Source organism: Alternaria postmessia, assembly GCF_024291825.1.
Source record: "Alternaria postmessia strain BMP 2775 chromosome Unknown scaffold_7, whole genome shotgun sequence".
NCBI lineage: Eukaryota > Fungi > Ascomycota > Dothideomycetes > Pleosporales > Pleosporaceae > Alternaria > Alternaria postmessia.
The window spans coordinates 571827-596002 of NW_026260080.1; the positions used below are offsets into that span (position 1 = coordinate 571827).

Genomic DNA, 24176 nt, shown 5'->3' on the forward strand with positions numbered 1-24176 from the left:
GATCGCCATTCCAGCCATGCTTATATGCGCAATATGCACGTCGCACCACATCTCTTTACAAGGCCCGACAAGGTGACAGCACAGTAGCGACGCAATGTTCCTGCCGCCCCCGTCACAATTCAATCTCCATGCGGCGCAAGACTCGAGCGCATCGTAACCCATGCCTAGGCGGCACAGGCTACCAGGGCAGCACACTTCACATGAGGCACCACGCTAGAGCGACGAACTTGGTCCCGCCCCAGCTGGACGAGCATGCGGCATGAGCACGCGATTGGCCAGGACGGCGCTTTTTGATTGGCCTTGTAGACACCAGGCCATGCCAGCGATGAGTTGTTCGTCGTTCGATTCTCTCGACCGCGTCAGAGTATGCGAGCGCGCGTCATAAGCCAATATGTCAAACGCTGACGGCACAGAAATGAAGCTGACTTGGAGAGATTCATCGAGTGGGCTTGACGTGGCGGATGCGAACCATCGGAGCAAGTTGGCACTAGCATACCAGCAGAGGTGGACATGTTGCAACCCCAATGCCATCGAGTGCGCATGACCGTGCGAGAGTCTGCGCGAACGGCATCTGGTTCTGAGCGCAACGGAATCAAAACGGTTAGCGTGCGTCCGAGCTTCTTGGGACAAAAAGTTCGACCTCGAATTTTCCCACTGCTTTTCCCTGTCAACGCCAACATGGAGTTGCCAACGCACCAGCCGCTCCTCGCCGAGGATACCGATGAGGATCTCTCGGATGAGCAAATACGGGAGTTGCTTAATGAAGCTGCTGTCCGTATGCGCGCAAAGGCAGCCACAGCGCCGCCCGTGAGCAAGTCGGATGCTCCGTTCAGGCTGCCGAAGCTGCAGCCCGGTCATATTGCCGATACTTACGAAAAGACTGACGGCAACATCACGCGCCTAGATCATTCCAAGCTCGTCGACAAGAAGCAGCAGGCTTTGGCTAACGGCATCAAGAAGATTGAGGATCCGCTCCAGATCAAGAAGCAGAAGCAAGAGGTACGTTCAAGCCACACTTCATGCATACGCATGCCTGTGATGATATCTATCCCAAATTTTTTAGCTGAGCAGACTCGGGCGCCGTCTTGGTTGCCTTCCTGCACCACTGAGGCTCCATTAGTTCATAGTTACACTGAGGCATTACTTCATTCAAGTTTTATTTGGCATCTTGTCAGCAACCGTGCTAACAACTTTGCCCAGGAGAAGAAGGCCACCGCTGGATCACAATGGTTCAATATGCCCAAGACCGACCTCACCCCAGAACTGCGCCGAGACCTACAGCTTCTCAAGATGAGGAACGTCCTTGACCCGAAGCGCCACTACAAGAAGGACAACAAGAAGGGCGACGTTCCCGCATTCTCCCAAGTCGGTACCATAATCGAAGGCGCCACTGAGTTCTACAGCAGCCGCTTGAAGAACAAGGACCGCAAGCAGACCATGTTGGAGGAGGTTATCGCCCAGGAACAGGACACTGGCCGTTTCAAGCGGAAGTACGAGGATATCCAGACAGCCAAAGCGAGTGGCAAGAAGGCCCACTACAAGGCGTTGAAGGCAAAGCGAAACAAAGGCAAGGTCGTCAAGCCTTGAGATCTGCCTGGCCACATTCTGGCTCAATAGATGCCAGATTGGTTCGTGCTCTGGCCAACTGGATGGATGCTATATTCTATTCTGGATATCGGGTCACCTTCTTGGTGCTATGCCTACCCGCGTTGATCGCAGGGAAAGGCACGCTGACGTCTGGTGCTATAGCCTCCCGCGACTGCTACCCTTGCTACTGACTGTGGAGATCGGACAATATCTCCTTGACCAAAGCCTGCATGTCCTTGGCTGCCTCTCGTCCGGCTTCCAGCACCTCCTCGTGGTTTGCCTTGCCTTGACTTAGATGCTCGGTCAGTTCCGCCCTGTTCATCGACTGAATTGCTGCATCATTTCCGCGGGCGCCTGCCTCGAGAACAGCAACGTTTGTTACTAGACTGAATGCCAGAATGCGCATTCCAGCGTGTCTGGCGACGATGATCTCGGGTACAGTTGACATACCCACAACGTCAGCCCCCAGCGTACTGAGCATTCGGCATTCTGCCCGAGTCTCATAACTTGATGACAGTCAGCAGCTGTCTGGTACCCATAGCGAAGTAGAGGGGAGGAGAAGGACATGAATGACATACGTTGGTCCTGCTACAAATGCGTAAACGCCCTCATGTAGCTTTCGTTGCTGCTTATCCAGCCCTAGTTTTGCCCAGGCCTTGTGCGTCCGCACCCTCAGGTCGAGGTCATAGGCATCTGATAGAGGTGGGAAACGAACGCCAAACTCCTCGATGTTAGGGCCACGCAGAGGATGAATGCCGACAAGTCCAGCCATGTTGAGATGCTAAGCACAGTCAGAGTAGGCTCAACGTCGTTAGAATGGTACGTACGTCGTTCAAGCAAACAATGTCTCCTACGCGGTAAGTCTGGTTAAGACCACCAGCTGCGTTTGTGACTTCACTTTTGGTTAGCTAGTCGATTACGTTCATTGATTGGCAGCTCATCATACCGATCATGGTTTCGACACCGAGCAGTTTGCACACTCGCGTGGCGAATGTAACCAGGTCCATCGAATGTCCCTCATAGAAACTGAACATATCAATATCATTGTTTCGAAACAAAGTCTCTCGATGTTTTGGTGACTCACTGTGCTCGTCCAACAAGAAGCGCGACAGGCGTCTTCTGGGGTCCAATGTGCCCAAACACAAACTTTCCAGCATGTCCTACGACTAAACAAAGATATCAGTACCCCGCAGCTTGTGCTATGCGAAGAATCACGTCCTCGGCGATAGCATGTTTCAGTGTCCAGTACTCACCAGTACTCTTTGGAAAGTTGGGAATCGTTCCATAAGCCAATTCGACCTTTGGCTCTGATTCAATCGTCTCGGCAAGTCCTCCTAATCCAGAGCCACACACGATGGCTACCTTGGGGTATTGCAGTGCTTCTGGCAATTGTGAGCGTACGTATTTGGCCGTTTCCGTAGCGCGGGCATAGGCGTTGGGTGCAGCTGCCATGTCTGAAATGGTCTCCATCTTGAACGCTGTGGTGTTTGCTGAAACAGAGTAAAAGTAAAGGAGGTTAGAAGTACAATCCGGTATCTAAAGAAATAGTCTGCCTCGTACATGTGACATTTTCGGACGGTACGACTAGGGTACAGAGGGAAGGCGGCGGCCAATTCCGATGTTGCCAAGACAGTAAGCGGAATCGTGACTAGCGCCATCGGCCCTCTGGAAGAAGTTCGATGTTGGACGTAGTGAGTGCGACGATATCAAGAATGGCCGCGCCACGATGTATGCGCTCCTTCCTGGGGCCGGCGAAGAGGGCGAAGGTACTTTTATTGCAATTACGCTGCTACAGGAGGAATTCTTGGTTGCTAATGCGCTGCACAGATTGCCCACGCCCCCCGACCATGCACACAGACTTTCTCGCGAGCGAAGAGCGGAAGAGCAGAAGAAGACAACGAGAGGGATTCACGAGAAGACAAGGATGTCAAGCTTATGGATCAATTGAAGATGGATCTGGAGAACAGTGCTATGCCACTTGATCAGCGGTTAGAGGATGCTGGGATCAATCCGCAAGAATTCAAGACGTATGACATGCCGAACCCACTGGAGTAGCAAAGTAAGAGGCTGCTAACGATTCGACAGCCTGTACGCAAGCCAGCAAAAAGTCAATCAAGACCAAGAAGAGTGGGAGCCCAAGACGCGCGAAGACGCACAACGGCGGTGGAAAGAACTACAAAACACACCTGATCACTTGGGTCTGCTAAAGATGTACAAACGCGCTGGTTTAGAACCTATCAAGCTGGCAAAGTCAGTCTTCCTTCTCAAACTCCAGTTCCAACCCCGCAGTTCGTTAACAATGGCTCCAGGGAAAACAACATCACCCTTCCCACCGACGAACCACCCCTCGATCCCAAGACCGCAGAAGCCCTCGAAGCCCTCCGAACACCCATAAACGTCCGTGCTGTACATCTCCGCCCCTTACGCCGCACCCCCGAATACGGCGTACCAACCTGCGACCTCCAACTGCGCACCTACAACGTCCGCAACCTTCTCCTCTTCGCCGACTTCGCCGTTCGCGCAGCATACTACATGGGTCTCTGCGCGCGGGGTCCCGTTCCCCTCCCAAGGATAACAGAGCGCTGGACTGTGCCCCGCTCCAATTTCATTTTCAAGAAGTCGCAAGAGAACTTTGAGCGTATCACCATGCGCCGACTTATCCAGATTCAAGACGGACATCCAGATGTCATCAAGGCGTGGTTGGCGTTTTTGCAGAAACATCAGTATCACGGTGTGGGTATGAAGGCGAATATCTGGGAGTATGAGAGTTTGGAGGACGCGACAAGGGCTGGGTATGAGCTCAAGGAAGGTGACTACAGTAGGAGGAGAGAGGGCAAGGTCATGGATAAGGTGGCCGAGATTTTGCAGAGAGATGGGTTCAAGGAGGCGATGAAATCCCACAAGGACAAGGTGGAGATGAGGCCATAGGACAGTTGGCTTGCATGATGTTACGTGGGATGCATTAGAGGGCTTGAATTGATGCAGCAATGTACAAACATATGTATTGAGACAGAACCTTCTTTCAAAGGAGGAATTACTCGTCCATTTCTTCTTAAACATCGGGCACGTTAGATCTACAAGAGCGCACTACCAACTTCACCACTCGTCCGTCTCTTCTCCAGCATACCTCCCGTCCGCCAGCAACAACTCCAACATCGCATCCAGCAACCCTCTGTGCATGCCTCTCCCTTGCAGCGCTCTGACCTTGTTCAAAACCGGCTCTCCGTTATTGACGCAATTCCAATAATCCCACTTCTTATCCATTTCAATCCACGCCTTGTCAATGATGTCCCAGAGCTTGGGATTCGGATCGATAACATCAAGTTGCGGACCTGACGAAGAAGTTGAGGAACGAGATGAAGAAGACATGAGTTCAATATGGATAGTATGCGAAGTGGGTACAGCATCCAGCGTGATGAGCGTACCATTACTTTCCTGAGTAACCTTGTGCGAAAGGACCTTTGCATGCTTCTTGGTAGTAGGGGAGGTTGTGACGCAGCGTATCTCTGTACCCTTCTTGGGTGTATGAGCCAGTAAGCGGATCTTCCAAGACCGGTTCTTGGGAATGGCGTGGTTTTCAGGTGTGGTAGGGCCAATGTTGATGACGCCAGTAGATTGCTTGTAGGTAATGGGTGTATGTGCGAAGCGCACAGTATCATCGGCTGATTCTTGGCCTTCGTCGTCGATGATTGAAAAGCCGCCGTCGTCAACAAGATGCCCTGTGCCATCATCTTCGATAAGTGTGAAGGACCCGTCTGCGCCTACAGCAAGGAGGATTTCCAGACCTTCTGGGTTGGGAGAGCCGGATTTGGGTCGGTAGGCTGCGTCGAGGGGGATTATGGACCCTTCTTTTGCGAGCACGGGAACGAAGTTTAGGGGACGGTGGACGGTGAGTTCGCCGGCACGGTTGTATACAATGCCAGTAAAGATGTCGACGTAACGGCCTTCTGGGAGCCAGAGCTTCTCTGCACCAAGATGCGTAGTCTGGTCGCGTGGCTGGGTAATGGGGGCAACAATCATCTCAGAGCCAAAGCGGAACTGGTTGGGCACGTTGTAAGCCTCGTCAGCCTCGGGGTGGTCCCAGTACATGGGTTGAATAAGTGGCTCATCATCAGACGCACTCCTCGCGTTCATCGTGTACAGGTATGGGATGAGGCGGTGGCGGAAACGTAGGGTGTCTTCTACGATGACGCGTGCCTCTTCGTTGAAACGCCAAGGCTCGCGCGTGTTGAAAGGATTGTTGTCTGAATGTAGGCGCAAAATGGGGGACCAGCAACCTAGTTGTACCCATCGTGTGTAGAGTTCGTCATTCTTGTAGCCGTGTGTATGGCCACCAATGTCGTTGCTCCACCAACCATACCCAATGTTGGACGCAGTTGCTGTAAACTCAGGCTGAAAGTGCAGACTGTCCCAGGTGATGATAGCATCACCGGAAAAGCCGATCTGGTAGCGCTGGGCTCCTGGGCCGCCAAATCGGGAGAGAATCAGAGGGCGCTGAGAACCACGACCACTATCAAGGAAGTGAAAGTGGTTGAGCACCCAGAGAGGGTCGACTCCGGGGATCTTGGACGTGTTGCCTTGTTGCCAGTCCACCCACCAGAAATCTACACCTCGCTCTTCATGCTCGTGGTGTACGATGTCGAAGTATGCGTCCATAAACTTCTTGTCTGTGCAGTCGAAAGGAATCGTCTGCTTAGACTGTGGGTCGATGCCAAGGTATTTGGCAACTTCGGGGTATTGTTCCTCGTGCGGCCGGAAGCCGTCTGCTGGATGCAGATTGAGCGTCAATTTCATGCCGCGATCGTGCAGCTTCTTCATGAAAGCGTCGGGATCGGGGAAGAGCTTCTTGTTCCATGTGTATCCGGTCCAGCCATTGACGCCACCAGGCAAATCCCATACCAGATGCCAGTCCATATCCACAACCGCCACGTTCATGGGCACGTCGTCTTTGTCGAAGTGATCGTGCAAGTCAAGATATTCCTTCTCGTCGTAGGCGTGGTATCGACTCCACCAGTTGCCCATGGCGTATCGTGGCAGGAGAGGCTGGCTTCCCGACACAGCGTAGAAGGCGCGCATGGCTTCCCGATAGTCGCGGCCATACATGAAGATGTATTGGTCTGTCCTATCGCCACTCGTGCGTCCTGCAATCCACCCGTTATCTTCGAAGAGCATGGATTTGGTGTCGTCCAAAAGGGCCATGCCCTCTCTGGACAGCACACCAGGGCCCAGGTTGGTCCTGCCATCTACACCGTCGAGCGTACGGTTTGTGCCGCCCAGATTGGAGAGTGGCTGCCCGTATGTCCATGTGCCCGTCACGTTGCCCTTGAGATGGATCTTGAAACCGTCGGCACTGAACTTCTTCTTGTCGTATACAACGTGGAAGCGCTTGGTTACGATCTCGATGCCGTGGCCACGATCCCAGACGTAGAAGTCAGGCACGGCTAGTTTGCGGTTGATGGCGAAGGTGCTCGCGCGGTCTTCGAATCGCCCATCTTCGGCCCACTCGAAGCGCAGCAGACCGTCGGTGAGGATGGTAAAGCGGTACTTGTCGCCCGCGACAATGGCGTCCGGGTGCGCGACCGGGCGCGTCTTGAAGTCATAGCGCGCTTTCGTCATGGCTCTGTGTGGATGAGACAACACGATGTATGTCAGGTAACGCCTCTTGTGTACGTCCTGGAGGAATGTCGTGGCATTGCGGGGCGCAGCCAGATGCCGGCGGCGTCATTCATCTTAAGCACGTCCGTCTGGGGAAGGGACGGTGTGCCTGACTAAAGCACCATGGCTCCACGCGCGTGACCTCGGCTGGGTGAACACTAGACTTGTCAGGCAAGACCCCCCAAAAGGTAAGTCAGCCGACTGCTCAAAATCGGCCCTGCTACCCCCAGACGGCATACCAAGGCCATGGCAAACGACTGGGGAAACGGGCACCAGACGATGATGGTGTTGCGAACCCCAAGGGTGGAGTGGGCACGCGACGGTGTCATTTGAGCTCGGAGAAACAACAGCATCGCACCGCATACGAGGACACACATCTGCAATCTGAGCCTGCCGGACGACAGCCACTCAACTTACGAGCCATCAAATAGTCAAACACCAAAACAACCCTGGTCATCGTGAACGCCGCATTCCACCTGTCGACTTCGTATTCTTATGACCGTCTGGGACTTTGACCAACCGTTCATCGCCCGAGCTATACGCTACCCATTCAGAAGACGTAACAGCAACAGTGGCATGTACTATCATAAGACATTACTCGCATACGCTATACATCAAAGGTGCCAGCCCAGGCAATTGCTTCATAATCATACAACATCCCATAGGTGCCTATTCCTACACAGTTTCTCGATGAACCTTTTTCTCTTTCTCACCCAACGGTCCTTCGATGCCTGCAAGGCTACTCTTCCTCCTCTTCTCGTCTCTTTGATGCCTGCTTTGGTCGAGACTTTGCGCAAACTTCGATTTGGCTCTAATCTCCGGACCTTTCCAATACACGATATAAATTGGTATTGTGACCACGAAAGCAAGGCAGGCGAGGATCGTTGAAGCATATTGCAAGGGTCGCCCCGGAATGTTCTTGTATAAAGGTGTGGAGTAAAGTGAAGCGATACCAGCGAGAGCGTCACGAGCAAGATCGTTACCACCAGTTGCCGAGGAAGCGTATGGGCCATATGCAGCGGTCTGGTAGTCGATTGAAGATTGATAGATTGCATACTAAAGACTGTTAGTGGACTCACAGCCATGGTACATTTCAAGTCTTACATTTGCCATGCCGACCATCGCCGAGAAGATCATAGGCGCGATCCAAGGAATGCCATAATCCGGTCCAAGTGACGTCCAGGCGAACCCAAACAAGCCCAAAGTTTCCAATGGTGCAAGGAACAACAACCACCAAAGTCGAGCTTCGGGTGCAACAGAATCTGGATTTACCCGGCGCTTCTTTCGGAACTTGATTATCGATGGCATGTACGAAGCGTAAGCCAGGAAGTAGCTGAGCAAGATGGGTATGAAGGCAAGGCCAGCGCCGACGGTACCAAAGCCCCACTGTTCGTAGACGGGCCCAAAAGACTCCAGGAATGTGAATATCAAGGCATCACTAAAACCGCTGAGGAGAGATAGCCATAAGACGATTGGTTCAGTGAAGAACATGTAGAACGGTCTACGTTTTCGTTAGCACTAGGGCATCCGTGTCTTGGATCCTTTACATACCTCCAGAAGATAGTGCCGACCTCCTTGAAGCTCATCTTGTGACCGCCTCGGATCTCATTTGGACCATAAATATTCGCATCTTCACCCGTCTTACGTCGCCTCTTTGCCTCACGGTCCAGCAGGATCGTCGAGCGAGTTTCGGGGTTGCAGAGAAAGTGGACAGCCTGTACGAAGCCTCCGATGATGAGCTGAACCCAGAATATCCACTCGACCGATTTATATCTGAATGGCTGAGTTGGTGCTTGTCTATAAGTGTTGGTAATGATGGACTCACTCTTCTACGAAGGCTCCAATGATTGCACCGACGACAGATCCGCCAACGGACGATAGAACTAGGAATGCAACCGCAAACTCTTGCTCATCCGGCTCCCACATATCGGCCAGTACGCCAAGTGTGACGGAGCCACCGGCGGTCGATAGACCTCCAAGCGTTCGACAAACCACATATGTAGCATAGTTCTTCGACAAGGCGCATGGAATCTGCCAGAGGTTGACAAGGAACAAGCTGAGTTGTTGGATGGGCCATCTGCCATACTCTTCTGACCAAGGAGCCCAAAGTTCGCATCCAATACCGTAGGCGATCAAGAAAGCTGCCTGTGGGACGCGGGCTGCTTGCTCGCTGACGCCATGATGTTCAGATACAGCGCTAACGGCATGCGAGTACATGGAAGCATTCGTGTTGATACTGATTTGGATGAAGAAGACTACGATGAGGATCTGCCTACCATGTAATTACCATTAGCATCAGACTCCAGCCATCGAGACTTGAGACAAGCGACCAAACATGGACGTTGGGTCATGGTAGGCTCCCAAGATGCCCCGCCACAGTACTCGTATGTCACGGCAAAGCGGCACTTGGATAAGAAACACAAGCTCAACTCACCATTTGCGCCAAGTTGGAAAAGAGTATCCAAGCTTGTCCCAAGCATCACTGTCTTGAAGCTCGACCTTGTCGTCTTTGATAATTCGGTCCGTCTTCTCTTGATCCATCTCTTTGCCTTGACCATAGTTGGGGTCACGCTCTGTGTCAGGCACGGCAGTCGCCTTGCCTGCTTCTACAGTAGCCATTTTGAAGCTTGAAGGCACGCAGTAAGAAGGAAAAAGAAGGGTATGAGATGCGCAATACGAAGAGAGGAAAGGAGATATACATAACACTTTCTCACCCACAAAGCCTACATTCACCCGCCTCTTGCTCTTTCCCATGCGACATCAGGTTACCTACCTATTCCACCCTGCCTCTGATGTCAAGAGGCGGCTGGCTCTCTCTGCGGTAAGCTTTCTCCTCCAATGTGAGGCTTGTTACTCAAAGCCAAGGGCTTGTCTTCTTACACAGCCAAGAACAATCAACTGATCGCGGGGTATATAAGGTGCATCGACCGATGATGGGAAACGGGATGTGCGACACGTTTCCCATGTTTGGTCGGTGCGCATGTTGGGCCAAGAGGAAGGATGAGGCATGGCGTCATAGGCGTTCCGTATGCTACTGCTATACGATGCTGACCAGGAGCCCGGATCTTCCTTCACGCTTCGCTTGTATTGCAGTGTGCCTGGCGCGCTGCTTGACATCGAATATATGATGTCACACGTTGCAAGAGGTAGTATAGGAGAACTGAAGGTTGACGCGACATCACGCCGTGCCAGGTCCGCGGTGTACTGCGGGGACCTGATGAAACGCACACGACGCCGGAGCTCAACAGGGTAGTGGCAAGCCACGACATTGGCGTTGTGGTCAGTCCAGCATGCACACTGTGGCAGAATGAACCGAGATTATTATTATGGCTAACGGCTTATTTGCCGTTGGACAGCTGGACCGTACATTTCATCGTCGTGCATTGCTACCTTCCCTGCGGGCTCAGCAGTAACGCCGTTATCGCGTCGACACACGCATAAAATCTCTGTCCAACCTCTGGCTGGGCCAGGTACGCCGACGTCTTTTCTTTGATTAGATCCTCGTGACTCCACTCCTCCAGTGGCACATCTTCCAGTCCCGTCACGTCGAACCGAAAGTACTTCATCCAGTTCCGCTCCATTAGTGCCGCATGTTCGGCCTCAAATTTCTCGCCCCAAGTTCTTGCTTCGGCCTTCCTATCCTCGACGCTGTTTGCCATCTCAGGGATTTCATTTTTCCGATCGAGACCGGCGCCGGTTCCGACTGAGACAATGATCATCATGTCGTTGGCATATCGGAACAGCTTTCTACACTCGTATAGAATATCGCGAATCGGATTGTTCTTTGTAGTCCCATGGTCGACAAGGCCTTTTTCAATCACGAAGCGTTGCGGGACGCCGGGCTCGGATTGCACATATCGTGGGGCTGCTGAAGTCGCTTTCATCGCTTGCCATATGGGCATGTTTGGTTCCAAGTCCGGTCCAGTTATGCGCCGTGTTTGATATGATCGTATCAGAGCAGCTTTGTTGGTGCCTTCTATAGGTTAGTGAAAGCAACCTCATTGTTTCGTCCCAACCTGTACGTACCGATATCCATCTGTGTCGTGATTGCGAAACTGTACCAAGTCAGAATGTTTGTCCAGCCCGTCACTATGTTTTGCTTACACATCGCCGGAGTCTGGCCGTCCATCTAGGAGTACCTCGTCTGAAGTGCCTAGCTCTTTCTGAATCACGTTCTTGATCTCTTGCTCCAGTGCTTTGTCGTCAACATCTTTTACCTGTGCATGAGGGTCGAGATATCTGAAGTAAGCTCTTTTGTTCTCGAACACTTGTTTGGCAATTTGCTTATATGCTTCTCTAGCTCGGTGAGCTTGCATTCGAAGCCGACATAGCATGATGGCTATTATTCCACCAAGAGAACTGCCACCCGTCAAATCAAAGATCTGATGGCTGTCGAGGCGCTGTCCAACTTTGATACATATCGCATTCACCAGCGATTCGACTAGAAGGAGAGCAGACAGTCCTCGAATTCCGTCGCCGTCGATCGAGAGCAGGATCTTTGTCTCTCTCGTCCTCGAGAGAATCGCTTGTGGTGCTGGTATTGGGTTTGCTGATTGATCACGGAGAGCAGGATCGATGTACTGTGAAGACGGTGGATGCGCATTAGTGTGATCTGGGTGAGTATTATTTTCCAGAGCTGTCTGGGCGGTAGGGGTTGATTCTGGCGGCATTGTAGTAGAACCAATCGGCGCGGTAGGTTGATATGCGTATGGAGAGGCATAGACGTTTGCAGTTGTCGCGGATGAAGGCGTACTGTAATCTCGTGGCGATCCTGGAGGAGCATGCTCGACTACCGTAGATGGGGAAGGTGTCATGAGGCCCGCTCCTGTGGTTTGGTTGACATTTGGTAGAGACGGGTTGTGGCCGTGCAATGGGGCTAGTGGGGGAGGACCCGTGGAAGAGGGAGGCGGAGATGGCCATGGAGTATATCCAGAGTAAGGATCCCGAACAAGTCGCAATTCTGCTTCTTCCGCGACGCGTCGGACATCTGGATCCTGGGCCTTGCTTGGAGACGTTAGTTCCTTATACTGGGATATCTAGGAAAAGAAGCGCAGCGTACTACTTTACGTAGCTAACGTCCCAAGGCTCCCAGCGACCCGACAACAAGAATTGTATCGAGGTAGGAAAAGCGGAGTCATGGAAATAGTGTGTGCCCTCCACTGCTGAGTAGCGAACACAGGTAAAGTCCACCGGAGTCCACGACATGCCGCTGTGCGAGTGGTTAGGACGCATAACAGTGGACGAACCGGTAGACTGAATGCCAGATTTGAGGCAGCAATCAGCCTTGTACTGACATCTAGTGAGAACAGCGGTGGATCAGACGGCAGTCCTAGGAAACATGCGGTAAGCCACTAGCTGCCGAAGGGTGTTAGACTGTTAATCAGGATGAAGTCGCTTCTCGAGAAGGCTGTTGTATAGCCAATCGCTACGCGTCAAACGACCCGCCTACAAGGTATGTGCAGCGCCAGCTCGTTAAAAATGCTGCTATGCGTAGCGCATCAGCGACAATGCGGCCGCGTTTGACCGGCCAGGCGAGGCCCTTTACACGCAACGTGTATGGACGAAGCCGCTCGGCAAATGGGCAAACAGATGGATCCGTGAGACAAGGGCTTCGTGATACCCAGCTTATCCCTGCTTATGCGTCTGATACGGGAGGCTACTGTAGGAAACGCGATCTGATCGATCGAACGACAAGCTCCATCTACCATTGAACATCAAGAGACGGTATCCAGGGTGTGCAGCACGAGTCGGCAGGGCAATTGCCGTGCGTTGGTGATGAAGAAGGACAATTCGCTAGCCGCTAGTGCATGACCAACGTTGGATTGGGCCACGCCCGCGGCCCGCAGCGTTCCGCTTGCTCGGCTGTCCCCCTCAACAGCTTTTCGCGCTTCAGCCACACATGGCACATTGGTAACACAGATCCAGATCTCGCTTCTTGCGGCCTTGAGCCCAAGGTTGAGTTTCTATTAGTCGGATTTTGCATGAGCAGCCGGTGGTCGCGTCTCGGAACAAAGAAGCAATTTGGTGCCACCTGGACGACGTTTAAGGAATCTAGCCCCTCAGCTCCCGATTCTATTTGGATACGAACACCTTTCGTCCAGTACCGACATGGAGCTGAACAAAAATCCACTCGGCACTTTTTCGACTCTAGCAAGAGAACTGCGCGACGACATATGGTACTATGCACTCACCGATTCAACGATCGTGTACCATGCAATCACAGAAGCAGTGCCACTCCCGTTGCTAGGTTGTTCAAAAGTCATTCGTGAGGAAGTTCTACCTGTAATACTTCGAGAGAGGAGCGTCACGTTCCAGACACATGCCGCACTATCGAGCTTGCTTGCGGATTACAAGAGCGAGAAATCAGACGCGACAACCCATGAAACACCCACAGCACTAGTTCAGGCTAGACTGCCAAAGAAGATACGACTTTCGCTATTCTGTAGCGACTACCAGGCGTATAGGATGGCCAAGACCTCTCTAGAGAGGTCATTTATAGACGAAATCGGACGTGTTCCTGAGGAGCATTATGAATCGGAGCTTGACGGTTGGCGGGAGGCACTTCAGCAGTATCCCATTACACATCTTACAACAGTAACTTTGGACTGCACTTTGAGTCCAAGGTACTACGGCGGACCTGGTGATGCACCTCCAGGCATGACGAGGTTCACCAAGCGCGTGGCGACGCGTATTCGCATGGGGTCAAAGGGGAGATGCCAATGTTTACTAGTCGCGCCGTCAGCGACTTTGCGCCAGCTCATGTGGCACGCTGGCACTGGATCGCTTCTGAGGGAGTGGACACCGGCTGACGACGGGTGGTCTACACAGAAGATAGAAGCTTTTGACTCTTCTTTTTCCGCAGCGCCAGTCGATGATGATCATACGCTTCGTCAAGCTTCGGAAGGGCTACTTACTTTCTCGAATATACGACAGCCTGCTGATAACCCGTCCCCGTCTGCAAATTTGACGACATACCATTATGAACAAGGTCAACCTAGGATGCGGAAACGAAGAAGGACACACCGCGATTCCTGATGATACTCTAGACTGTTGATGGATGTAAGGGAACACGCATGAACACTTGGAGGTAGGAGTTGTATGTAAGCTCTCTAAATATCTTGAATGAAGATCGCCAGAAAGTGCTCGCAAAGACAAAATGTCGAAGTGCGACTGAAATATTTTCAGTGCGTTATTTAGGTACTGTATATAACAACAAGAGATGGGGTGATTAGTTGCATGACGCATCGCGGGGCATGGCCACAAAAAAAGGGAGATGTTTGTCTCTACTATGTCCGAGCCAGCCACCACGTGATTCACCGCGCCAAATGTAAAAGAAAAAGAAACGCATGCTATGCTCTCCAGCGGGGAATTGAACCCCGGTCTCCCGCGAGTTGCCAGTGATGGTGACAAGCGGAAATACTGACCACTATACTACTGAAGATGACAACCCCTGAGAGGCTGAGTAGATGATTCGATGGAAAAATGTAAAATTATGTTGTACTGATACATATTTTCCAAATTACACAAGCGACGGCTGTTCAAGACTAAGACCCACCCGCAGCCCTAGGATGATAATGCCCCGGTTGTTTATCAAATGGCCTTGTGCCATTCACCGAAAATCTCAGACGGATGGTCTGTGCCCTCGTCCCCTGTAGCCTCCCAACAGCACAACGACGTTAGCAAGATAAAGTTGGAAGGGAGTAAGATACGTCTTTTCTACGTCTAGTTTTCATAGAAATTTTGAATATTCATTATGCCTCAAACAAGGGTGTAGCGTTGTGCAAGTTGTTTGGTATAACAGAGCTGTCCAGTCTTTTCCCGAAAAGGGCATGGCCTCACTCTGGTGCATGAAGTTGTCTTACTCTACTCTGATAGGTGCCTTACGCTTGCACTGCATGCTGGTAGAGGCAATAATCATACGCCTCACGTCTTGTATGTCTAGAAGCTCAATCTTCGACGTCTACAACGTAGTTTGGGAATATAGTTGGACAGATTTCATTTGTTCTCCACGATGCTCAAATTGCAATGGCGTGTTGTATTGATTGTACGTCCCACGTGAATAATACGATGAGCGCTTCTGGGCACGAGCACGGTCTGGGTGACACTTGGAGAACGTCTTTCGCGAGAATCACTTCGCAGGATGGTGTGCACATCCAGCATTGAAGCGGCAGGACCGGCATATGGTTTTCGAAGCATATTCATTTCTCGCCGAGTCAATTCGTCGTGAAGACTCTAGCTTTGTTCGTTCATGCAACCCATGCTCATTTCATTTCATGAGCTCCGAATCCCACAGAAGATGATGAACCGAATGAAGTAAAACTCCGAACCAATTCACATGCACCACGCTCTTCAGTATCTCATAATCTATGCCTCCTTGGACGCGGCCTGGGCCTTAGCACCCCTGGCCTTGGCGGGCTTGGACTCCTTGACGGGCTTCTGGCTCCTGCGGATGGCGGAGGCCTTAGCGACGGCGTCCTGGCGGAGGTCGGGGCGGTAGTTGCGCTTGGTGGTGGAGTTGACGATGGCGGAGTATGTCCTACGTTGGTCAGCAAGCGATTCTAGAGTACGAAGTGGTTGCGGTCGTTCGAACAAGCCCGTGGACTGGGGAGGACGTACTTGCGGGTGGATCGGCTGGGGCCGAAGGTGGTGGTCTGGATGGCAGACGCGGGCTGGTGGTGCTTGTCGGACTTCTTGACGAGAAGAGTGACACCACCCTCCTTGCCGGGGATGACACCGATGGCCTGTTCCAATATTGTCAACATTGCCCTTTTCTTCAATTCACACATGCGCGCGGCGCATTCGCGGTTCGTTGTGGTCGTACCTTGTTGGCGATCGAGCCCTCGTTCTGAGCAGAGTTAGTCCGTTGTCCTCACAAATTCAACACCCATGCGTACCTTGCGGCTGTACACGTTCCTCAGGTTAAGAGGATCGCGCGAGAACTGGACACCGTTCGCCCTCTTGACGAGCGTGGAGCTGCGTCCCTCTGCCATATGTCAACCCCAGTCCCATACCAATTCGTGTCCCAGTCTTTCACTCACTGGTAACCTCCCAGGCAAGATCGTGCGAGATAGTGGTGGCCATTGTGTCTGTATGGAATGTGGATACGGACGATGTCGATTGCTTGACGTTAGGAAAGTTCGCCAATATTGAATGGATGGCCCTCGTCTGCATTACCGCATGCGCTTAGTGCGTGTTTCGGGGATGGATCAACATGTGCGCCGATGCCAAGGGCGGAGCGGAGCGGGAGGTGTGACGACGCATTCACGCGATATGGGGCGGTGCAGCCGAGTGTCTTTGTCCGCGACTCCGTGGTTACGAACCATCGTCGTGTCAAGCCAACTCTTCCTAATGCCTTTATTCTGAAAGGCTCGCATCTGGATTCCATCGCCAACTTCACTTCACATCCGTTTCTTTTGTTTGTCAGTTCCTGGGTCTCTTGTTGCGCCCTCGCAGCCCTCACACACACTCCCGAAGACCTCCGCTGTGTCGCATACCCCATAAACCTTTGTAAAAGCTTCAAACAGCATCTTCGTCATGGCCTACATCCTCTACTCCGTATCATTCATCGTCCTGGTGATTGCGACAGGTAAGCTACCTTAGATACCACGCTTGCGACACAGACTAACACCGCGCAGCTGCCTACTTCACCCGGCACCGCTGGATACACCTCCTTCCCATCCCCGAACCCATCTACACGCGCCTTCCATCCTCGTTCCGCGACGATATTGAAGCCGGCCTTTCGTCCTCAGCATTTGACTTGAGTGGGAACGTGGAAGCCGGTGATTCGCGCCAAGGCCTGGATGACGCGGGGAAGAAGGAAGTTATGCGCATCATGAAGCGACGAGGCGTCGACTTCGACGAGGCCCGCAGAATATACATGCAGGACAGGTTCAAGAAGAACAACATCGGAGCGGACGGGATACCCCGCGACCCCAAGTTTGTCAGCTTCTCATGACCGTAGCAAGTGGGTATAATAGGGGCCGACACGCTTTTCACAGGACTGTCATAAATCGTTTCCTTTGTTGGAGTTTGGGCATATTACTATATTTCCTTTGTTGCCTTTAGTGGCCTATCTGTCTGACATGCTCATGGCGGATATCTTTCTGCGGGTATGAGTTTGGACGTCGATATCTTTTGTATCCTGATCTTCCTAGTTCTGCGTCTCTTCTTTCGCTGACCTCAGCAGCGCCTCTTCGAATCAACTCTCCATGTTCCTGTATTCAATCCGCAATTTGGTGAATACCATGCTTTTCAATCATGACGATGTCCTTCCCTACTGGTTTCTACTAGCCGATTGGCACTCTTCCCAAGGAGGTCGTCATCACAGCGACAATCCTTGATTCCTGACTGCCCAGCGCCGGTCAGATCGACTTGTGAAATACCCCAGGGTGTGACGCCCGCTTTTGTAGCGAAAAGTGATGTTGCTGTAATCTGTCCGTTCGCGCCTCTTCTATCTACCTCGGTGCCTGTGCGTAGCCAGGAGGTGCTCCAAAGCCAGGTGGTGGGCCGCCAAAGCCCGGAGGTGGGCCGTTGAATCCGGGTGGAGGAGGGAAGAAATTGGTTGGAGCGCCGCTTGGTGGGCGAGCGGGCAAGCCAGATGGGGGTGGCGGAAGACCTGGATGACCAACAGGAGCTGCGGAAGGAGGTCGACCATAGCCTCCAGGTCCGTTAGGAGCATAACCAGGAGGTCCACCAGGAGGTCCATATCCTGCGCCGGGTCCACTTGGTGCACCAGGTACACCTCGGCCATCCACGCCCATGGCTGGTCCAGTTGGTGCAGCACCTGGAGGAAGTTGGAAAAGATGTGCTGGCAGCGGTTGTACTGCAGGGGCGACTCCGTGAGCCTTGGCCTGTTTCGCCAGCATACGCTCGGCTTCGTCTCCGTGTCGCTCACCCTTTCCATCCTTCTTGTACGCATACTGAACCGTAATCTGCTTGCTCATGATATACTGGTTGTGCATGCTGGCGATAGCCGCGTCGGAGGATTCGAAGTCGCCGTACGAGATGAAACCATAGCCCTTGGATGCGCTCGTGATGTCGTCGCGCGCAACCTTTGGCGCATTCACTAGCGGTCCAAAACGGCCGAACGTGTCGTACAGTGTCTTCTCGTCCACTCCAGGATCAAGGTTACCGATGAACAACTCCGCGCCAATCTCTACGTTCTTCTGCTTGTCTGCGGATGCCTTGTTCACGCGGATTCTGCTTCCATACAGAGCGACGTTGTTCATTATCTTGGGCGCGTAATCTGCCTCCGATTCTGTGTGGAACTCTACGAAGCCGAATCCTTGATGTTGCCCGTTGACGCGATCGACGGGCATATTGACGTTCCGTACTCGGCCAGCGTTGAGCATCAGCTCATGAAGGATGCGGGGTGTGACGCGCTCATGGAGGTTTCCAACGTAGACTGTTGCTTCCTTATTTTGTTCCCTGCGCATGCGTTAGCATATGTTCAGGCATGGAATGTTGCAACTTACCAGTGACGCGCACTCGGGGCCGACATTGTGAGAGTTACGAATATATGTGCTTATCGTCTTGTATCCCGAGTCGCAATGTATGCTCAGGCGATTCAGTTAGAGTCGTAAGGCGTCGTGAATGGAGTATGGTGTCGAAGACTAGGTGAATGTATCTCGAAGATATTGGAGCTCTAGTCTGAGCCTGCGCTAACACGCATGCGGCTAACACCAAAACTTTGAGCTTTACGCATCATCGCAACATCGTTCGCTAAGACCCGCCGTCACCCATTCCTTCACACGCCTCGACTTCCTCAACCCCAGGGCCGACCACACATACACCATGTACCAACTTTCAGAAGAGTCCAAGGTACGTCATCATGTGCAATTGTTGGCTCGACGAACTTCCGCTGACTCCAAGCAGGAGCGCATCGCGCGCATCATCGATGTTTCCCGCGTCGCTATTCACTATGGCTACCTGCCTTTGATTCTATACCTTGGATACTCCCAAAGCGTTCCCAAGCCGTCTCTGATCCGGTGAGTACACTAGCCGGCCTCGATCGTTTCCACAAAAGCACAGCAGATGCCACTCTTTGGATTGGAAAGCAGTACGGGCTTTGAACGTCGGCCCAGCCACTTCTCAGATGCCAGGAAGGGCCAGTGGAGTTGCGTTCATGAGATCCTCCCACATGTGCGACGAGTCAGGCAGGCAGAACCCACAGAAGTGTTGTACGGGCATTCACATGGGGGGAGCGGCCTCCCGATTCTCAAGACGCTCGCTTGCATACTGGATTTGGAATTTGCCATTTCGTCTTGTTTCTGTTGAACTCAATGGAACATTAGCTAACTGCCTTAGTCTCTTCTCACCACTTGCATAAGCACGAAATGACGATATGACAACGACTTGCGATTCACTGTACAATACTATACACTCTAGGCGCATGGGTTCTTGGGTACGACATCTACGCGATGGTCGGGAAAACGGTCTATAGATGTACCCTGGGTTCCAAATTTCCTCTACTCTATCAAGTCGCTCGGTAGTCGGCAAATCTTATCCCACATGAGGTGGGATCTGTACATGTACATCAGAGCCTTTAATACAGATTGACGGTACCCTGCAGCACAGCTGGCGCCATGGCGTGGCCGGTCCGAGGGGTAGCCCGCTTTTTGAACCAAACACATCCGTCTTGTGTATGCGTGTCACAATTGCTGGAACTTGCACAGTCCAAGCTTACGCTCGTGTTGGTCTTGATCGAGCCCAGCGCCCGTTGACAGGTATTGACAGCTACGCGGGGCAGATTGCCGGTTGTGTGGTCGATAGACAGACGCCAATGATGATGCGCTACCTGACCCACGTGGTATCCCCGTCGAGCATCACAACCCATGCTCCTCCCTTCTCAACCTTTGTCGACTGGAATATCCGGCCATCGGTCTCCACAACACAGTCGCTATGGAGTCTTATATCCAGGCGCATGGCGCTGGGCCTGCCCTAGGCTGCATTGCGAACGTCTCAATAGCCCCCACGGTTCCCGCACCCACAGTATATCGCGAGCCTCCCCCAGGTGTTCCGTCCCTAATTCTTGGACCTTATGGAAACCCCCGATCGCTATCGGCATCTTTACCTGTGTGTTGTTCACATACCTGGCTGAATACTTCAAATTTGTGCATGACCCGTCATCATCCGCCACCATGACCGTCCCCAGCATTGGGGACATATTAATGCTGTCGCAGAAAGCCTGGAAAGTTGGACGAACGTTTTATGCTTGCCAGAAAGACGCGCCACCGGAGCTTCACTACGTCGAGACAGAAGTCGGTAGCCTCGCAAAAGCCTTGAAATTACTGGCGGAGACGCTGCACGCCGAATATGGAGGTGAACTATTCCAGAGCGCTGATCAAGAAACAAAAGACGGCATTGGCGCAATCCTGAGATCTTGTCAACGGAAGGTGGACGATCTTGACTCGCTGATTGACCAATACCAAGTTATCAGAAAACACCGTACTGTTGGCGGTTTCGCAATTGAGCGTTCATGGAGTGATCTGGTCTTAACCTCTTACAAAACAATGATCTGGACGACTGAGGGCGGGGACCTTGCCAATTTGCGGGAGATATTACAGACGCACACAAGCTCTGTCACCGTCTTGGCTGAAGCACTACAAAGGCTAGTGATGCAAATCTCATACACTCCGTTTACTGACGTAGTATAGCAAGTCTATGACTCGTCTTGAAAGTGTAGTTACGCCAATGGCAGAACGGGTTGATCATATGTACCACTCGACTGGAAGTCTCGACCAGCAGCTGGACGAGGTACATCGTTTGGTGGAGAATCTGGCTGTCGCGTCACAGGACTCGCATGTGCCACCTGTACCGGCAAGAAATCCTGCGCGTTCACCAACCACTGAAGCAGCGAATCCACTGAGTCAGAGTATCCATACTTCGTCTCCACCAAACTCCCCGCCCAGAGATCCAAAAACCAAAGTCTCTCTCCCCCGGATCGCTCAGTGTCCAAGGTCACCTAAGCAGTCCTTACTGGTCGAACATGATGACGAAGCCCCTGTTACATCGTCTCCGACGAGGACTATATCTACCTCAAGAGCATCATCACCCAATCAGAAACGAGTGTCAGAATTCAGCTTCGGCGGTTCATCGCTACGGTACTCCAGCAGCAGTTATGCATCGTCCGACGCGGACACAAGTTCAGCCGGATGGCAGAGTCCATCACCATTGCTTCACGAAGCTCACCTTGGCCGACATCAATCTACGTCGACTAAGAAGACATCACCTCTCACACGCACACCGGAGGTACCTGGGCCGGGTCAAAAGAATGACACTCGCCATCTAACGTTGCCTCCACCTCCAGCGATGAGGCTGGGTCCACCTCACGAGCTTGAGAGAACATCCACGCAAACTTCACAGGCTAAGTTAAGCCCGTTTCCTTCGTCGCCAGAGATCATGAAACTCCACAGAAGCTCCACCACGGCTAGTCAGAAAGCGACCTTTGAGAAAGAAGCTTTTCGCAACTCTGCTATCTTGTGTGATGTGTAAGTCAGGTTCCCTGGGTCTCATTCTTTCTATTTTGCTAGATTGGTCTACTGACTGCCACTAGCCGCGGTTCGCTCGTGGAGTATTCACACAGAATCAACCAAGACGACCCCAGAGACGTCGAGATGATACAAGCTTCTGAAGAATGCAGGATCGCCGTTGTACGGAAACGCGTAACTGACCCCGAGACAAGGTCGGTGCGCGTTGTGACGTCCGTATGGGCGTTTAGCGATGACAACACTACGCGTGTAGAGCTACGTATGGAGGACGATCAAATGTACATTCCGTACTCTAGTTACTTCAACCCAGCTAAAGTCTCAATTACCGTACCCTGCGAACTCAAGTTTCACGATATCAAGCATGGCAACCGGCCTGCACGGACAGAGAAAACAAGTTGGGTCAATTATGTTTTCGACTCGGGACAGGGTAAGCTATCAGGATAACTTCTTCGAGAGGAGAGACTAGCTAACAGTGTACCTAGCGGCAGCACTGTTCCAAAACGAACTAATGGGTCGCACCCTTCTCGCCACCTTCCGGACAGAGAAAACAATGCGCATTCACGAAGGTCTTTCCAAGTCTTTCTCCTATGCCGAGCAAATGTGTGGCCTCGAGAATCTACGGGTTTGGGAAGACAACGATACAGGCGCCATAATCGCCCTGATCCACTTCTCTGCCGACTTTAGAAATGGCTATCTAGCCTTTTACCTCAACTCCTCTGTCAACCCTATCAAAGTCAAAGACGATGGTAACAGAGAGGTGAAAATCAAGGGTCTGAGAGTGCCAATCGACAGAGGCGATCGCGCGATGAGGAAAGATAGTGTTGCCGAGGCTGCGGTCAAAGGAAAAGGAAAGGAGAAGGTGGGGATTGAGAAGGCGGTGGAGAAGGGAAAGGTCATCAGTGGAGCAAAGATTGAGTTCGCGACTGACATGGAGAAGAAGGAGTTTCTGGAAATGTGTAAGGAGATGCAGAGGAATATGATTGAGCTACCGGATCTCCTGGGTGTTAATTGAGGAGGTGGATGCGAGGGAGATAAATCATCTAAGGTGTTGGTTCATTAGATATAGCCTATAATGACCAAGGTGTATATCTTCTCCGTCTCGGACCTGCGAGAATATACAAGTCCATCTTTTGACCATCCACTTTTGATGTTCAAATTATCAGTGGACAAAGACCTTCATGCCTGTTGAATTTTTACCGTTTGAAAGTTTAGTACAACATCCGGGTACCATCTCAAATATCCCACTCGCCTTCCGTCCAGAATTTATCATGTGTTTCCTTGAACCTTTTGTCTGTATGACTGGCACCAAAAAACTGTGGTGAAGATAGAAGGCAACCGGAAATAAGGCGCTTCTGCAAATTGATATCGATTCCTCGGCGGACAGCTGATTCCTGTTGTGCAGATACGGTGGATAGCGTATGGATCGCAACCAAAAAGATCTTCGGAGAAGCCGTACGATTGACTACGGAGTTGCCAAACGCATCCAATGCGATTTTCGTACCTGTCTCGACACTGGCGCCCTTCGTCAGAGCGACGGCCAAGATACGATTATAAGCAGCCCCCTCGCGGCGAATATGAAAGTAGTATCCAGATTTGCGGACGAAGTTGACCAGAGAACGGGCTGCTTCTTCCAGTGTACCACCCTCCATGACATACCCGTGTTTAGTGAGGAGAGAGCATATATCGTACGTGCACGTGGGAAAGGCGGCCTCAAACTTTGTATGTTGGTTCGTTTGGATGCGAGAGTACCATTCAGAGATTGTATTGACCGGCCCCTTCTCGGCTCCAAGAAAGTAAAGAGCTCGAGCATCGGCTTCAATTCGAGGTGTTATGGAACCCAGGAGAGGGATATGACTCTCGTCGACTCGAATGGGATGAATCTGCAGCCTAGTCTTGAGGATGATCGCTTCGACTTCATCTTTAATCATCTTGCATGTAGCAAGCATAGCTGTGGGTGCAGTATATCTGATGATTGTAAAGCTACTCGTAGTGTCTCCATTGCTGTTGCGCTTGACGTATCGGGTACGAAAGGTGTAATTCGGCATAAGCTTGTAGATCATGATTCGCAACTCAGCCGGTAAGTCAAGAAAGCGGAAGGACTGAGAAGCCTTGTTCGCCATGACTGCGGCGACCGCTGTCTGGCAAAGGCAGTACTGTAGAGGCGAAGACACGAAGTCAGTATATGTCTCCCATATGTTTCGTACAACGACACCTTACCCTGTTCTGGTCGATGTACTGGCGGTCGAAGGCCGGATTCCGATTGCGACCTCTGAAGGTTGGGAGAAGGTAATGTAGTAGGAAGTAAGCTGTGGCAGAAGAGAGTCTGCTTCAAGTAAGTGCAAAACGCACGGACTGTTGGTCACTTAGAGAGACCGAAAGTAAGTGAAGGTGGAGGAGGAAATCTCGAATAGAGAGAGTGTGTGTGGACGACAGTGAAGTGAGACT

At 52.0% G+C, this 24176-nt stretch overlaps 12 protein-coding genes and 1 non-coding gene across 13 annotated transcripts; 4 read left to right on the forward strand and 9 right to left on the reverse strand.

Moving 5' to 3' along the window:
- Positions 1-678: 678 nt before the first annotated feature.
- Positions 679-1587, forward strand: J4E82_001955 (uncharacterized protein; the record flags this gene model as incomplete). The annotated part of the gene is made up of 2 exons (XM_051728260.1): positions 679-999; positions 1201-1587. The coding sequence occupies 2 exons, from the start codon at positions 679-681 to the stop codon at positions 1585-1587; spliced, it is 708 nt and encodes a 235-aa protein (XP_051592142.1).
- Positions 1588-1771: 184 nt separating this feature from the next.
- J4E82_001956 (uncharacterized protein) lies at positions 1772-3057 on the reverse strand (the record flags this gene model as incomplete). Its single annotated transcript, XM_051728261.1, has 6 exons — positions 1772-2093; positions 2166-2368; positions 2415-2479; positions 2534-2613; positions 2672-2753; positions 2841-3057. The coding sequence occupies 6 exons, from the start codon at positions 3055-3057 to the stop codon at positions 1772-1774; spliced, it is 969 nt and encodes a 322-aa protein (XP_051592143.1).
- A 242-nt stretch (positions 3058-3299) lies between these two features.
- On the forward strand, positions 3300-4515 carry J4E82_001957 (uncharacterized protein; the record flags this gene model as incomplete). The annotated part of the gene is made up of 4 exons (XM_051728262.1): positions 3300-3353; positions 3415-3614; positions 3673-3837; positions 3897-4515. 4 exons carry the CDS (start codon positions 3300-3302, stop codon positions 4513-4515), a joined length of 1038 nt encoding a protein of 345 aa, XP_051592144.1.
- Positions 4516-4683: 168 nt separating this feature from the next.
- J4E82_001958 (uncharacterized protein) lies at positions 4684-7203 on the reverse strand (the record flags this gene model as incomplete). The annotated part of the gene is made up of 1 exon (XM_051728263.1): positions 4684-7203. The coding sequence occupies one exon, from the start codon at positions 7201-7203 to the stop codon at positions 4684-4686; it is 2520 nt and encodes an 839-aa protein (XP_051592145.1).
- Positions 7204-7917: 714 nt separating this feature from the next.
- Positions 7918-9861, reverse strand: J4E82_001959 (uncharacterized protein; the record flags this gene model as incomplete). Its single annotated transcript, XM_051728264.1, has 5 exons — positions 7918-8298; positions 8347-8743; positions 8794-9015; positions 9068-9514; positions 9677-9861. The coding sequence occupies 5 exons, from the start codon at positions 9859-9861 to the stop codon at positions 7918-7920; spliced, it is 1632 nt and encodes a 543-aa protein (XP_051592146.1).
- Positions 9862-10628: 767 nt separating this feature from the next.
- J4E82_001960 (uncharacterized protein) lies at positions 10629-11144 on the reverse strand (the record flags this gene model as incomplete). Its single annotated transcript, XM_051728265.1, has 1 exon — positions 10629-11144. One exon carries the CDS (start codon positions 11142-11144, stop codon positions 10629-10631), a length of 516 nt encoding a protein of 171 aa, XP_051592147.1.
- Positions 11145-11342: 198 nt separating this feature from the next.
- Positions 11343-12447, reverse strand: J4E82_001961 (uncharacterized protein; the record flags this gene model as incomplete). The annotated part of the gene is made up of 2 exons (XM_051728266.1): positions 11343-12246; positions 12305-12447. The coding sequence occupies 2 exons, from the start codon at positions 12445-12447 to the stop codon at positions 11343-11345; spliced, it is 1047 nt and encodes a 348-aa protein (XP_051592148.1).
- Positions 12448-14596: 2149 nt separating this feature from the next.
- Positions 14597-14683, reverse strand: J4E82_001962. Its single transcript has one exon. It is a non-coding gene; the product is annotated as a tRNA-Asp (tRNA).
- A 923-nt stretch (positions 14684-15606) lies between these two features.
- Positions 15607-16323, reverse strand: J4E82_001963 (uncharacterized protein; the record flags this gene model as incomplete). The annotated part of the gene is made up of 5 exons (XM_051728267.1): positions 15607-15778; positions 15859-15983; positions 16064-16087; positions 16137-16225; positions 16281-16323. The coding sequence occupies 5 exons, from the start codon at positions 16321-16323 to the stop codon at positions 15607-15609; spliced, it is 453 nt and encodes a 150-aa protein (XP_051592149.1).
- A 453-nt stretch (positions 16324-16776) lies between these two features.
- On the forward strand, positions 16777-17197 carry J4E82_001964 (uncharacterized protein; the record flags this gene model as incomplete). The annotated part of the gene is made up of 2 exons (XM_051728268.1): positions 16777-16828; positions 16878-17197. The coding sequence occupies 2 exons, from the start codon at positions 16777-16779 to the stop codon at positions 17195-17197; spliced, it is 372 nt and encodes a 123-aa protein (XP_051592150.1).
- Positions 17198-17696: 499 nt separating this feature from the next.
- On the reverse strand, positions 17697-18742 carry J4E82_001965 (uncharacterized protein; the record flags this gene model as incomplete). The annotated part of the gene is made up of 2 exons (XM_051728269.1): positions 17697-18669; positions 18717-18742. 2 exons carry the CDS (start codon positions 18740-18742, stop codon positions 17697-17699), a joined length of 999 nt encoding a protein of 332 aa, XP_051592151.1.
- Positions 18743-21727: 2985 nt separating this feature from the next.
- On the forward strand, positions 21728-22743 carry J4E82_001966 (uncharacterized protein; the record flags this gene model as incomplete). Its single annotated transcript, XM_051728270.1, has 3 exons — positions 21728-21731; positions 21838-22158; positions 22214-22743. The coding sequence occupies 3 exons, from the start codon at positions 21728-21730 to the stop codon at positions 22741-22743; spliced, it is 855 nt and encodes a 284-aa protein (XP_051592152.1).
- Positions 22744-22963: 220 nt separating this feature from the next.
- J4E82_001967 (uncharacterized protein) lies at positions 22964-23851 on the reverse strand (the record flags this gene model as incomplete). Its single annotated transcript, XM_051728271.1, has 1 exon — positions 22964-23851. The coding sequence occupies one exon, from the start codon at positions 23849-23851 to the stop codon at positions 22964-22966; it is 888 nt and encodes a 295-aa protein (XP_051592153.1).
- Between the last annotated feature and the right edge of the window lie 325 nt (positions 23852-24176).